The sequence below is a fragment of the Pongo pygmaeus genome, chromosome 9 (genome assembly GCF_028885625.2).
Source record: "Pongo pygmaeus isolate AG05252 chromosome 9, NHGRI_mPonPyg2-v2.0_pri, whole genome shotgun sequence".
Taxonomy (NCBI): domain Eukaryota; kingdom Metazoa; phylum Chordata; class Mammalia; order Primates; family Hominidae; genus Pongo; species Pongo pygmaeus.
Genome location: NC_072382.2, coordinates 109,934,687 through 109,948,514, shown reverse-complemented (window position 1 = coordinate 109,948,514; position 13,828 = coordinate 109,934,687). Strand labels below are relative to the sequence as shown.

General features: G+C 37.7%; 1 protein-coding gene across 3 annotated transcripts in view; it reads right to left on the bottom strand.

Annotated features, from left to right (window-relative positions):
• Nucleotides 1-13,828, bottom strand: part of ATM (ATM serine/threonine kinase) — a 139,095-nt gene that overhangs the window by 79,287 nt on the left and 45,980 nt on the right. For all 3 annotated transcript variants that reach the window (XM_054441529.2, XM_054441527.2, XM_063671398.1), the window contains 7 exons: nt 12,625-12,707; nt 12,370-12,525; nt 11,213-11,288; nt 10,968-11,098; nt 4,219-4,336; nt 2,470-2,643; nt 747-916 (listed from right to left, as the gene is read on the bottom strand). In XM_054441529.2, the coding sequence (XP_054297504.2) occupies nt 747-916; nt 2,470-2,643; nt 4,219-4,336; nt 10,968-11,098; nt 11,213-11,288; nt 12,370-12,525; nt 12,625-12,707 (908 nt within the window). The remainder of the gene's footprint in view (nt 1-746; nt 917-2,469; nt 2,644-4,218; nt 4,337-10,967; nt 11,099-11,212; nt 11,289-12,369; nt 12,526-12,624; nt 12,708-13,828) is intronic.

Sequence of the window (13,828 nt, the reverse complement as noted above, 5' to 3'; positions counted from 1 at the left end):
AAGGACCACTAAATTTACTTTTGTAGGAATATCCTTCTTAAAGGAAGCTACCTACATACAACTCATAATCTATTAGAAAACTCTATTAGGATGAGTCTGAAACTCAGATCTGTGATATACTACATGTAAAACGCATAGCAAAGTCCATAACACAGAGCATGTTCAACAAATATGAGATGCCTTCCCATCATCCTGATACCTAAACATTACTTTTTAGTTGTTTCAAACCTCTCCATTTTCAAATTTTTCTTCTACGGAGTTAAAGTTAGCAAAATAAAGTTTCACATTAAGTTTCTAAATCTAATAGAAGTAATGACTAAAAGGCCTACAGTCAAGTAACAGAAAAGAAAAACAAGGCAGAAATAACCAGCTACTAGTAATTTATCTTCAATTTTTTCCAAAGGAAAGATGATCAAATACTAAAGCTGAAAAGGACCTGAAAGATCTCCTTGTGTAAGTAACTTCCTTACTTTACATATTAAAAAACCAAGGCATAGAGGGTCTTTATGTGGTTTGACCAAAGTCAGATAGCTGGTTGTTGGCACAGCTAGGACCGGATCTGAAGTACAGTGACTCCCTTCAATACATTCTTATTAAAAGAAGCTGTCCTGCTTCTCATACTATGTAGGCTCCCACACACACATGTGTATGGATATGGTATGTGTGGTGCTGGTGAGGCGACTTGCTAAATATTGTTAACTAATTTTAAATTAAACAAATTTCACATATGTCATGTATAAACTTACCTATAGAAATCCTCAATATTTGCGTAGTTTAATAAAATAAAAGGAAAAGAAGATAAGTTGTATTCAGTATCTTGAAGATTTAGCCATTCCAAAACCAGGTAATCTAAATGAGATGCCATAAAGTCTTCTAAACGTCTATATCCAAAAGTTTCAGAAACTTTCTTTAAAACCTGCATGAACCAAAAAGTCAATGTGTTAAGAAAAATGAAAAAAATAAATCATTTAAATGATTGTTAATATTATTTAGAGTAGGACTTAGAAACAACATTCATTTAACTTTTCTTGATTTCCTCATCTATGAGATGGGAATAATAATTAAGAAAATGTACTCAACTGGCACAGTATCTGACACATAGCAAACCCTTAATAAATGTTAAGTAAATAAAAATATAAAAATATGCTAAGAGTTTCCAACATTTGGTTATACTTAAAGGAAGATTTAATGTAAAATTACTGGCCAGGCGTGGTGGTTCACATCTGTAATCCCAACGCTTTGGGAGTCTGAGGAGGGAGGGTTGCTTAAGCCCAAGAGTTCAAGACCAGCTTGGGCAACATAGCAAGAGCCCGTCTGTATAAAAAATTAGCCAGGTGTGCGGATGTGATGGCGGGCACCTGTAGTCCCAGCTACTCGGGAGGCTGAGGCAGGAGAACGGCATGAACCCGGGAGGTGGAGCTTGTAGTGAGCCGAGATCATGCCACTGCACTCCAGTCTGAGCGACAGAGCGAGACTCCGTCTCAAAAAAAAAAAAAATATATATATATATTAGCTAGGTGTGGTGGCACATGCCTGTAGTCCCAGCTACTCAGGAGGCTTGGGAGGATCACTTGAGCCCAAGAGGTCAAGACTGCAGTGAGCCATGATCGCATCACCGCACTCCAGCCTGGGTGACAGAGTGAGACCCCGTCTTTCAAAATAAATAAATAAATATAAAGTAAAATTATTTCTCTTAGGCTTAAATCCAAATAAGAAAAATCCAAACAATACATAACACTTATGATTATTAGGTAATGTATTTGTATACTTTTAAGAAACACTGAACAAGTCTTATACTGAGAAGTAAAAGGCTAACTGATTATAGGCTGGCTTACTCCAAAGCACCATGGAAACAATGCTGGTAGAATGTTAACTGGCATATCAGTCCACTGACCTACCACTGATTTATCACATAAAAATTTGCAATGGAGAGGCCTGGAACTTCCTAAACCATAAATGCTGAGGTGATGGAAAAGAGACGGGGCCAACATTCTATAATACTGCGCTGATGTAGTAATTATAAGGCTTGGACCCTAGTCCTTCTCCCCTGATAATTGAACTTAAAAGCCTGATAGCTCTAAAATTTGACTTCTGGCCCTGCTGGATCCCAGTGTGCTGCCCCAGAATCTACCGGGCAAAACACCTATACTGCTCTTGTCTCCATGTGTTTCCCTCAATAAATACTATTTCCAAAAGCCTGGTCAGTCTGGTGGACAAGTCATTCACTCTTGTTAGTACAATGACTGCCTTGTGAAATGCTCTTAAATGGAATGTAAGAAACAACAGTGTATACCATAAATACACCATTTGAATAGTTTTTATATAACTGCTTTCCAGTATTCCCAACCTAAAAAATAAAATTGTTTCCTAGTCTTAAATAAGTGCCACTCAGAAAATCTAGCCTTAACTTTTTAAATTATTTCACAGTGACCTAAGGAAGCTTCTAATAAAATACTCATCCACATATACCTTTTTCACAAGGTGAGGTTCTAATCCATTCTCTTTCACAGATTTACATAGGGCAAACAAAGCCTGTTTTTCGCAGATAGGGCTACAGGATAAAACCACGGCTATCAACGTCAGTAAAACAGATTTTCTATTATAAATTTCATCCAAAGGTTCAGGGTTCTCAGCACTATGGGACTTAAAAAGAAATTTTAAAAAAATGTAATGTAAAATGTAAATGTTTAACAATCAATTATAAAATCCCACCTGAACTCCAGATTTTTTGACTAGCTATACACATTTCAAAAACCTCCTACTCACTAATCCTAGTTCTGTCTTTTGGTACAAGAAAGAGTAAGGACCAATACCTTTGCTAAATCACAAGCATTGACATGTTTAAAAACAATTATGAGCTTTCTACTAAGTCAATTCCTTCATCCATTTTTTATAAGACACAGATATATAACATTCTGGCTAAAAATCTTTTACTTTACTCAGAACCAAACCAAACATTATAGTTATCCTCTAAAAAATACAGAAACATTTAATAACTAAAACAGTGTAATTGGATTGCTTGTAACACAAAGGATATTTGTTTGGGGGATGGATACCCCATTCTCCATGATGTGATTATTTCACATTGTATACCTGTATCAAAACATCTCATGTACCCCCCAAATATATATATATATACACACAACTACTATGTATATATATATATACTATGTGTATGCATATATATGTGTATATATAGTGTATATATACACATATATATGCATACACATAGTATATATATATAGTGTATATGTATATATACACGTATATATATAGTGTATATATATACGTATATATATATACACACACACCTACTATGTACCCACAAAAATTTAAAAATCTAAAAATAAAGCAAAAAGTACAAAAGATCCAAGTTCTTGTATTAACTTTGTTCAGGACAATATGCTTCTATTAATGCAGTGTAAGACAGAGTTAGCCTTTTTGGTAACTGTAATACAATGTTGATTCATACTATAATCGCAAGATATAAACTTCCTAGGTCTTTTTCTAAATGAATTGCTGTCAGATCAGTATTTTCCCTTTTTGCAGATGACAGGCTGATTTAAAATGTATAATATACATTATCTCATTAGATTTTATGTTATTTACACTTATCTTTCTAATCTATTGAAATTCTTTTCTAAACTCACATTCGTTCAATTGTACCTTTCAATTTCCCGCTATCACAGACTTGATAGTTATTTAACTATCTTAAATACTTGTAAGAAACAAACCAGGACATAAATAAATGAAAAAATTTGAACTCTAAGATAATCATTACCGTAAAAAATATATTATTCTACAGAAATGTGAAATATCACAAGTTTCACTGTAAACACCACAATGATTTGATCTTGTGTGATTCTTCTCCTCAATCTATTTCTTCCCATTGTCACCTGTTCCCTTAATTAGCTTTTAATCAGATCACATACGAAAAGATTTTTAAAATAAAAAAGGAAGCCATTTATACTCCTATAAAAACTCAGTTAAATTTTGGGTTTCTCCATAAAAATGCTAAACCAAAAGAAATTGCTATGATTTGACCCATTGTGACCCAGAAATAATGCAGTTTCATTCAATTCATACAGTTGTTTTAGAGCAGCTTTATACTGGAAACTACTGGATTATAAACTCTCTTATGCCAAACTTGGTGAAGTAATTTATGGGATATTCATAGCAAGCATACGATAACAGCAAATACATGTTACTTAAAATTACCATTTCTCTCATTCCTTCCTGAGCTTTCAAGTATGCATTTTCAAAAGCTGTTTGCTGAAGCTTCAAAGGAAGTGCTTTCAGTAACCTGGAAGAATCTCCCTTCGTGTCCTGGAACAATCTTAAAACAAGCAAACAAACAAACAAAAAGCGAAATAATTTTTTAATTTCAAACCCTACTTTCCAAAGCATACTCCAGAACAAAAATAAATCACTCTGTGAGACATAATAACATACCAGCTCTTTCTTAAAGACTAATAAAACCTGAGTTTATTTAAAGAGGTTCAGAGCAGCAGCTTAGTATTAAGGTCTTGAATACAAAATCTATTTTCTCCTAGAACTGAAGAGGGTCTCAAAATATATTTTAACTATTGCCCAAATTTGAACAGCACTGAACTCAAACTAGCCAGAAAAGATAAACTGTTCTCTGGCCAAACACCAATTAGTTGAGTCCACAGATTCCAATGTCAACCTGCTCTAACATTTAATCACTCTGAAAGTGGGTAAGTTAATGTTTTTATGTACCATTTAAATTTTGTTTTATGTGATGGAAAAAAGTTGATCAGTACACCTTTTGTGTAACAGCCACATATTTAAGGATAACTCTTTAATCAACTTTGTCTTTTATCCTTTTTTAGTAATCGAAGCTTTTATAATTGTTTATGTTCCTCTGATTCTTCTAGTTTCACTCACTGCTCTTAAAATAGCTGAACATTAGATATCTGCTATTGTCTGAATGTTTAACCCCTCCAAATGTCATGTTGAAATCTGATCCCCATTAGGTTATGCCTAATGGGAGGTATCTGAGTCATGGGGGCAGATCCCTCACGAATAGATTAAGGCCTGAGGGTAAGGAATGAGTGAGTTCTCACTATTCAGTTCCCACAAGGGCTGGTTATTAAAAAAAAGAGCCTGGCACGGCCTTCCCCGCCTCCACCCTTGCTTCCTCTCTCACCATGTGATCTCTGAACACACTGATTCCTCTTTGCCTTCTGCCATGAGTCTGAGGCCCTTACCAGATGTAGATGCCATATGCCAAATAAACCTCTTTTCTTTGTAAATATCCAGCCTCAGGTATTCCTTTATAACAACACAAAGGGACTAAGACAAAATCTAACAAGTGTAAAATAAAAAAAAAAAAATGAATGCTACTTGCATGTTATTCTTGAATTTATACTTTTTGAATCTTCAATTTTTTTAATGCCACCACTATACTGCTGCCTTATTACATTCAACTCAGTCTTATATTACCTCAGTCCTTAAAGTTCAGCATACATTTGATCTGTGAAATTTAATAAGGACTTGAACTACTAAACATATTCATTAGAAATCCTTGCAATGCATTATGGTCTTACTAAAAAGAGTTCCAAACCTGAGGACTTAGACACAAAATCTAGTTTATGAAAACATTAGTGTCAGCATATTCAAATACTGAAATATTAGTTTCAATACTTTATGTGACTGCTGAACAATATAGTGATCTTTTATTATTGATCACTTACATTTTAAAGTTACTCAAATGATTTTCAGCTTTGATGTTTTTGAAGCATCATGTAATTTTTTTTCAAGTACATTCATTTATTTTAAAACAGTTATTGGATACCTATCACATGCCAAGTATTGTTTTAGGTGCTAAAAATACAACAATGAACAGAACAGACAAAAACCAGTGCCTTTTAGGAACATATATACTAGTGGAATAGGGAGAAGTAAATATATTAAAATATGTTTCACGTTATCATAAATGCTAGAGAAAAATAAAACAAGGGAATAGCAAGACGGCAACATAGGAACAGTTCTGGTCTGCAGCTCCCAGTGAGATCAGCGCAGAAGGTGGTGATTTCTGCATTTCCAACTGAGGTAGCTGGCTCATCTCATTGGGACTGGTTAGACAGTAGGTGCAGCCCACAGAGGGAGAGTCGAAGCAGGGTGGGGTGTAGCCTCACCCGGGAAGTGCAAGGGGTCGGGGAACTCCCTCCCCTAGCCAAGGGAAGCCGTGAGGGGCTATGCTGCGAGGGGCTATGCTGTGAGGAATGGTGGATTCCAGCCTAGATACTACACTTTTCCCACAGTCTTTGCAACCCGCAGACCAGGAGATTCCCTTGGGTGCCTACACCACCAGGGCCCTGGGTTTAAAGCACAAAGCTGGGCGGCCATTTGGGCAGACACTGAGCTAGCTGCAAGAGTTTTTTTTCATACCCCAGTGGCACCTGGAATGCCAGCCAGACAGACCCATTCACTCCCCTAGAAAGGGGGCTGAAGCCAGGGAGCCAAGTGGTCTAGCTCAGCGGATCCCATCCCCATGGAGACCAGCAAGTTAAGATCCACTGGCTTGAAATTCTCGCTGCCAGCACAACAGTCTGAAGTCGACCTGGTGCACTGAAGCTTGGTGGGGGAAGGGGCGTCTGCAATTACTGAGGCTTCAGTAGGATGTTTTCCCCTCACAGTATAAACAAAGCCAGTAGGAAGTTCGAACTGGGCAGAGCCCACCATAGTGCCACAAAGCCACTGTAGCCAGACTGTCTCTCTAGATTCCTCCTCTCTGGGCAGGGTATCTCTGAAAGACAGGCAGCAGCCCCAGTCAGGAGCTTATAGATAAAATTCTCATCTCCGTGACACAGAGCACCTGGGGGAAGGGGCGGCTGTGGGCACAGCTTCAGCAGACTTAAATGTTCCTGCCTGCCAGCTCTGAATAGAATAGCGGATCTCCCAGCACAGCGCTCGAGCTCTGCTAAGGGACAGACTGCCTCCTCAAGTGGGTCCCTGACCCCCGTGCCTCCTGACTGGGAGACACCTCCCAGCAGGGGTCGACAGACACCTCATACAGAAGAGCTCCAGTTGCCATCTGGCAGGTGCCGCTCTGGGACAAACCTTCCCAGAGGAAGGAACAGGCAGCAATCTTTGCTGTTCTGCAGCCTCCACGGGTGATAACCAGGCAAACAGGTCTGGAGTGGACCTCCAGCAAACTCCAGCAGACCTGCAGCAGAGAGGCCTGACTGTAAAAAGGAAAATTAACAAACAGAAAGGAATAGCATCAACATCAACAAAAAGGATGTCCACACAGAAACCCCATACAAAGGTCACCAACATCAAAGACCAAAGGTAGATAAATCCACGAAGATGAGGAAAAACCAGCACAAGAGGGCTGAAAATTCCGAAAACCAGAATGCCTCTTCTGCTCCAAAGGATCACAATTCTTCACCAGCAACGGAACAAAACTGGACAGAAAATGAGTTTGACGAACTGACAGAAGTAGGCTTCGGAAGATGGGTAATAACAAACTCCTCTGAGCTAAAGGAGCATGTTCTAACCCAATGCAAGGAAGCTAAGAACCTTGAAAAAACATTAGAGGAACTGCTAACTAGAATAATCAGTGTAGAGAAGAACATAAATGACCTGATGGAGCTGAAAAACGCAGGACGAGAATGTCGTGAAGCATACGCAAGTATCAACAGCTGAATTGATTAAGCAGAAGAAAGGATATCAGAGATTGAAGATCAACTTCATGAAATAAAGCATGAAGACAAGATTAGAGAAAAAAGAATGAAAAGGAACAAACAAAGCCTCCAAGAAATATGGGACTATATGAAAAGACCAAATCTACGTTTGACTGGTGTACCTGAAAGTGATGGGGGGAATGGAACCAAGTTGGAAAACACTCTTAGGATATTATCAGAATTTCCCCAACCTAGCGAGACAGGCCAACATTCAAATTCAGGAAATACAGAGAACACCACAAAGATACTCCTCGAGAAGAGCAACCCCAAGACACATAATCATCAGATTCACCAAGGTTGAAATGAATGAAAAAATGTTAAGGGCAGCCAGAGAGAAAGGTCGAGTTACCCACAAAGGGAAGCCCATCAGACTAACAGCGGATCTCTCGGCAGAAACCTTACAAGCCAGAAGAGAGTGGGGGCCAATATTCAACACTCTTAAAGAAAATAATTTTCAACCCAGAATTTCATATCCAGCCAAACTAAGCTTCATAACCAAAGGAGAAATAAAATCCTTTATAGACAAGCAAATGCTGAGAGATTTTGTCACCACCAGGCCTGCCTTACAAGAGCTCCTGAAGGTAGCACTAAATATGGAAAGGCAAAGCTGGTACCAGCCACTGCAAAAACATACCAAATTGTAAAGACCATTGACACCATGAAGAAACTGCATCAACTAATGGGCAAAATAACCAGTTAGCATCATAATGACAGGATCAAATTCACACATAACAATATTAACCTTAAATGTAAATGGGCTAAAATGTCCCAGTTAAAAGACAGAGACCGGCAAATTGGGTAAAGAGTCAAGACCCATCAGTGTGCTGTATTCAGGGGACCCATCTCACATGCAAAGACACACATAGGCTCAAAATAAAGGGATGGAGGAATATTTACCAAGCAAATAGAAAGAAAAAAAGCAAGAGTTGCAATCCTAGTCTCTGATAAAACAAACATCCAACAAAGATCAAGAAAGACAAAGAAGGGCATTACATGATGGCATAGGGATCAATGCAACAAGAAGTGCTAACTATCCTAAATATATATGCACCCAATACAGGAGCACCCAGATGCATAAAGCAAGTTCTTAAAGACCTACAAAGAGACTTAGACTCCCACACAATAATAGCGGGAGACTTTAACACCCCACTGTCAATATTAGACAGATCAATAAGACAGAAAATTAACAAGGATATTCAGGACTTGAACCAAGCTCTGGACCAAGCAGACCTAACAGACATCTACAGAACTCTCCACCCCAAATCAACAGAGTAATATACATTCTTCTCAGCACCACATCACACTTATTCTAAAACTGACCACATCGTTGAAAGTAAAACACTACTTAGCAAATGCAAAAGAATGGAAATCATAACAGTCTCTCAGATCACACTGCAATCAAATTAGAACTGAGGATTAAGAAACTCACTCAAAACCGCACAACTACATGGAAACTGAACAACCTGCTCCTGAATGACTACTGGGTAAATAACAAAATGAAGGCAGAAATAAGTAAGTTCTTTGAAACCAATAAGAACAAAGACACAATGTACCAGAATCTCTGGGACACAGCTAAAGCAGTGTTTAGAGGGAAATTTATAGCACTAAATGCCCACAGGACAAAGTGGGAAAGATCTAAAATCGACACCCTAACATCACAATTAAAAGAACTAGAGAAGCAAGAGCAAACAAATTCAAAAGCTAGCAGAAGACAAGAAATAACTAAGATCAGAGCTGAGTGAAGGAGATAGAGACACACACACACAAAAAACCTTTCAAAAAAATCAATTAATCCAGGAGCTGATTTTTTGAAAAGATTAACAAAATAGACCGCTAGCAAGACTAAAGAAGAAAAGAGGGAAGAATCAAATAGACACAATAAAAAATCATAAAGAGGATAATACCACTGATCCCACAGAAATGCAAACTACCATCAGAGAATATTATAAATATCTCTACGCAAATAAACTAGAAAATCTAGAAGAAAGTGATAAATTCCTAGACACATACTACCTCCCGACTAAAGCAGGAAGAAGTCGAATCCCTGAATAGACCAATAACAAGTTCTGAAATTGAGGCAGTAATTAATAGCCTACCAACCAAAAAAAGCCCAGGACCAGAGGGATTCACAGCCGAATTCTACTACAGGTACAAAGAGGAGCTGGTACCATTCCTTCTGAAACTATTCCAAACAATAGAAAAAGAGGGACTCTTCCCTAACTCATTTTATGATGCCAGCATCATCTTGATACCAAAACCTGGCAGAGACACAAGAAAAAAAGAAAATTTCAGGCCATTATCCGTGATGAACATCGATGTGAAAATCCTCAATAAAATACTGGCAAACTGAATCCAGCACATCAAAATGCTTATCCACCACTATCAAGTCAGCTTCATCCCTGGGATGCAAGGCTGATTCAGCACACACAAATCAATAAACATAATCCATCACATAAACAGAACGAATGACAAAAACTACATGATTAAAGGCTCATGCCTGTAATCTCAGCACTTTGGGAGGACAAGGCGGGTGGATCACCTGAGGTCAGGAGTTCAAGACCAGCCTGGCCAACATGGCAAAACCCCATCTCTAAGAAAAATAAAAAAATTAGCTGGGTGTGGTGGCAGGCGCCTGTAATCCCAGCTACTCAGGAGGATGAGGCAGGAGAATTGCTTGAACCGAGGAGAAGGAGGCTGCAGTGAACCGAGATCACACCATTGCACTCCAGCCTGGGAGACATGAGCAAAACTCCATCTCAAAAAAAAAAAAAAAAAAGAATGAAATTAATATATGTTTATTCCAGTACTCAAATATAAAAGATCCTCATGATAGAATCCTTCCAGTGCTTCACTGGATGTTCACTCAAGTAAATATAATTGTAATTAACACAATGTAAAATGTGCTAATTATCATTTTATAAACTCACATAAAATCACAGTAATTTCCAAACAGTCCATATCTCCTGTACGTGATAGTAGACACACCTCACTCAAGTCAACCACTTGTTAGCTCTGTGGCATAAGCAAGTTACTTTACCTCACTAAGTCACAGTTTTCATTTATAAATTAAAGGAAATAATAGAATCTAAGTGACAGAAGTGTAAGAATTAAGAATAAACATAAATGCCAGGCACACCGTATATACTCAACAAGTGTTAGCTATTTTTAATATCGCAACTGTGAGCTGTTACTATGTAAGACATTCTACTGCCGTCTGCAGCATTCCAGATACTTCATGAATATTTGACCCATTACCTATTGATTGACTCTGCAGCCAACATGCGAACTTGGTGATGATTATCAGCAAGAAATTGTGTAAATACTTCATTTACAGGAAAGTCTTCTCCCATTACATTAAGAATGGCCCATTTTGAATAAGGATCGACCTATGGGAAAAGAACTGAGGTTAAATATGAAACAGAGAAAAATTACTCATTAACAAACAAAGACTGCTTTAAAATTTTCAATGGAGATCTTACTAAAAAAATGCAAAAACTCACCTCAAGCAAAGTTTTAAGGCAATTTACTAGGGCCATTCTTACAGAGAATATATATTTCCTCTCCTTTGTTAGATGCCTGAAATCAAGTAAGTTTCCCAAAGTTAAATAATCATTCCGATAAAAGCACTCAGAAAACTCACTGAATATTAAGGTTATTATGTTGCTTCCAATATGTCTTTCTGTGCTAAACTTATTTGTCATTATGTGGAATATGCCAACATACTCACCTTCCCAAAAATTCAAGCTAAAAGAAATTAGTGTGAAAGAATTCATTTTAGTGTATATTATTTGTTTTATACCATTATGTCCTTTTTTGGGGGCTTCCATAGAATGGCTAACTACATTATAGTAAACTTACTTTAGAAAGAAATTTCTTTGTTAAAGTTTTGTTTGGTATATTGAAGATTTCAAAAGCACATTCAGGCCGGGTGCACTGGCTCACACCTGTAATCCCAACACTTTGGGAGCCAAGGTGGGCAGATCACTTGAGGTCAGGAGTTTGGGACTAGCCTGGCCAACATGTTGAAACCCCATCTCTACTAAAAATACAAAAAAATTAGCCAGGCATTGTGGCAGGAGAATTGCTTGAACCTACTAGGCGGAGGTTGCAGTGAGCAGATATAGCACCACTGCACTTCCAGCCTGCAGCCTGGGTGATGGAGTGAGACTCCATCTCAAAAAAACACAAAAACAAAAAACATTCTATTGATTTAGAATTACTCAGCAATCAAATAGTACAAGGGTTCTAAATTATAGGTATGTGCTCCTCTGTAAGTATCAGGGTGTTATCTTGGAATGTGACAATATGCATAAAATAACCAGATAAGGACAAGGCCAATTTGTTCATTTTGGGAACATGAACAATTCAACTGATTTTGGCTTGTTGTCCTTTCTTTATTCACTATACATGTCAAATTATTAAGTGATTCAAAATTTGCAGAGAAATGAGTTAAACAGTTTAGAAAGCCAAGCCTTAAACAAAAAGCAATGTAGTTCTTCAAGCGACTGAGGGAAACACAAATTACATTCTGCTATTCTTAAAAGATGTATTAGCTATGTAGGAAGATCAGAAGAAATCACTGATGTGGATACAAAACTTGCATTCATATCCACAGATAGCAAAAGAAAAATAAGACCACAAAATAGACTGTACCTACCAAAATGCTCCAATTACTGTAAGAAACTGTCCTTGAGCATCCCTTGTGTTCTCAGAGTCCATATTGCTTTGACCTAGGTTTTTCACTATATGAAGGACATAGTTTAAAATAGTTTTACAAACATCTTGGTCACGACGATACAAAGAACACACATTACTGTGGTAAAAAAAAAAAAAAAAGTTTATAAGCTTAACAGAACACATCAGTTATTTTATAAATTTAAAGTGAACATAACATAAGATTTTAATTTCTTACGATAGTGGTTTCAGAAGTTCAACAACATCTTCCACTGGCAAGGGGTACTCTTCTCCAGGAAGCTCCTTTAAAAGCATTAGATACTAAGATGGTAGGAGGGAAAAAAATCAGGTTTATCCACAAATCATTTACTTTAAAAAGTATATAAACATAGGCCGGGTGCAGTGGCTCACACCTGTAATCCCAGCACTTCGGGAGGCTGAAGCGGGCAGATCACAAGGTCAGGAGTTTGAGAACAGCCTGGCCAATATGGTGAAACTCCATCTCTACTAAAAACACAAAAATGAGCCAGGGGTGGTGGCAGGCGCCTATAATCCCAGCTACTCAGGAGGCTCAGGCAGGAGAATCGTTTGAACCCAGGAGGCGGAGGTTGCAGTGAGCCGAGATCGCGCCACTGCACTCCAGCCTGGGCAACAGAGCGAGATTCCGTCTCAAAAAAAATTTTTTTTAAGTATATAAACATAAATTCATACATGCACACACATACACACACACAGCTGTAAATTTTTAAGAGGTGTATAGTAAAAACAAAAGGCTTCGAAGTCAAACAGAAAATTCAAATCCCAGTACCACAGCCTTAACTTTTCTGGTAAAAAACTTGCCTTATGTCATCTAGGGCCTTCGTACCCTCATCTGTAGAGTGGAGATATATCACTTACCTGGCCAGATACTGTGAGGATTAGAGAAAATAAACGTAAAAGTCTAGCTTCTATTGTGGAATTCAATAAATGATCATTATTACCACTGTTGCAGTTAAGAGCTTGAGCAAGATTCTGAAACTGTAAGTCTCCACTCTCCCAAAATAATGCTTGGGGATAATAGACCAGTGGTTGAAAACTATTAATGAATTTTGGAAAGCACAGAAAATCATGGGCAGGGAAGAAGTCAAAAACCCTGACCTATCTTCCCGTAAGGCAATCTTGTAAGGCTCCTTATGGTACTATGCACAGAAAGGGCTGTTGCAACGACCAGTTATAATGGTAGTTATTATCTGGGCAGCCAGTTTCCAAGAACTACCAAATAATTTTCCGGCTATACTGAAATAATAAGGGATTTTTTTCCTATTTACATATAGAATAATATATTTCTTAATCCTTTTCAGATATTAACAAAGGAAATTAAATGATCCTTTTCATTATTTGACATGAGAGTCATGTACATGAGGTTACTGAATGTTTTGAAGTGTCTTGAAACATCAATACTT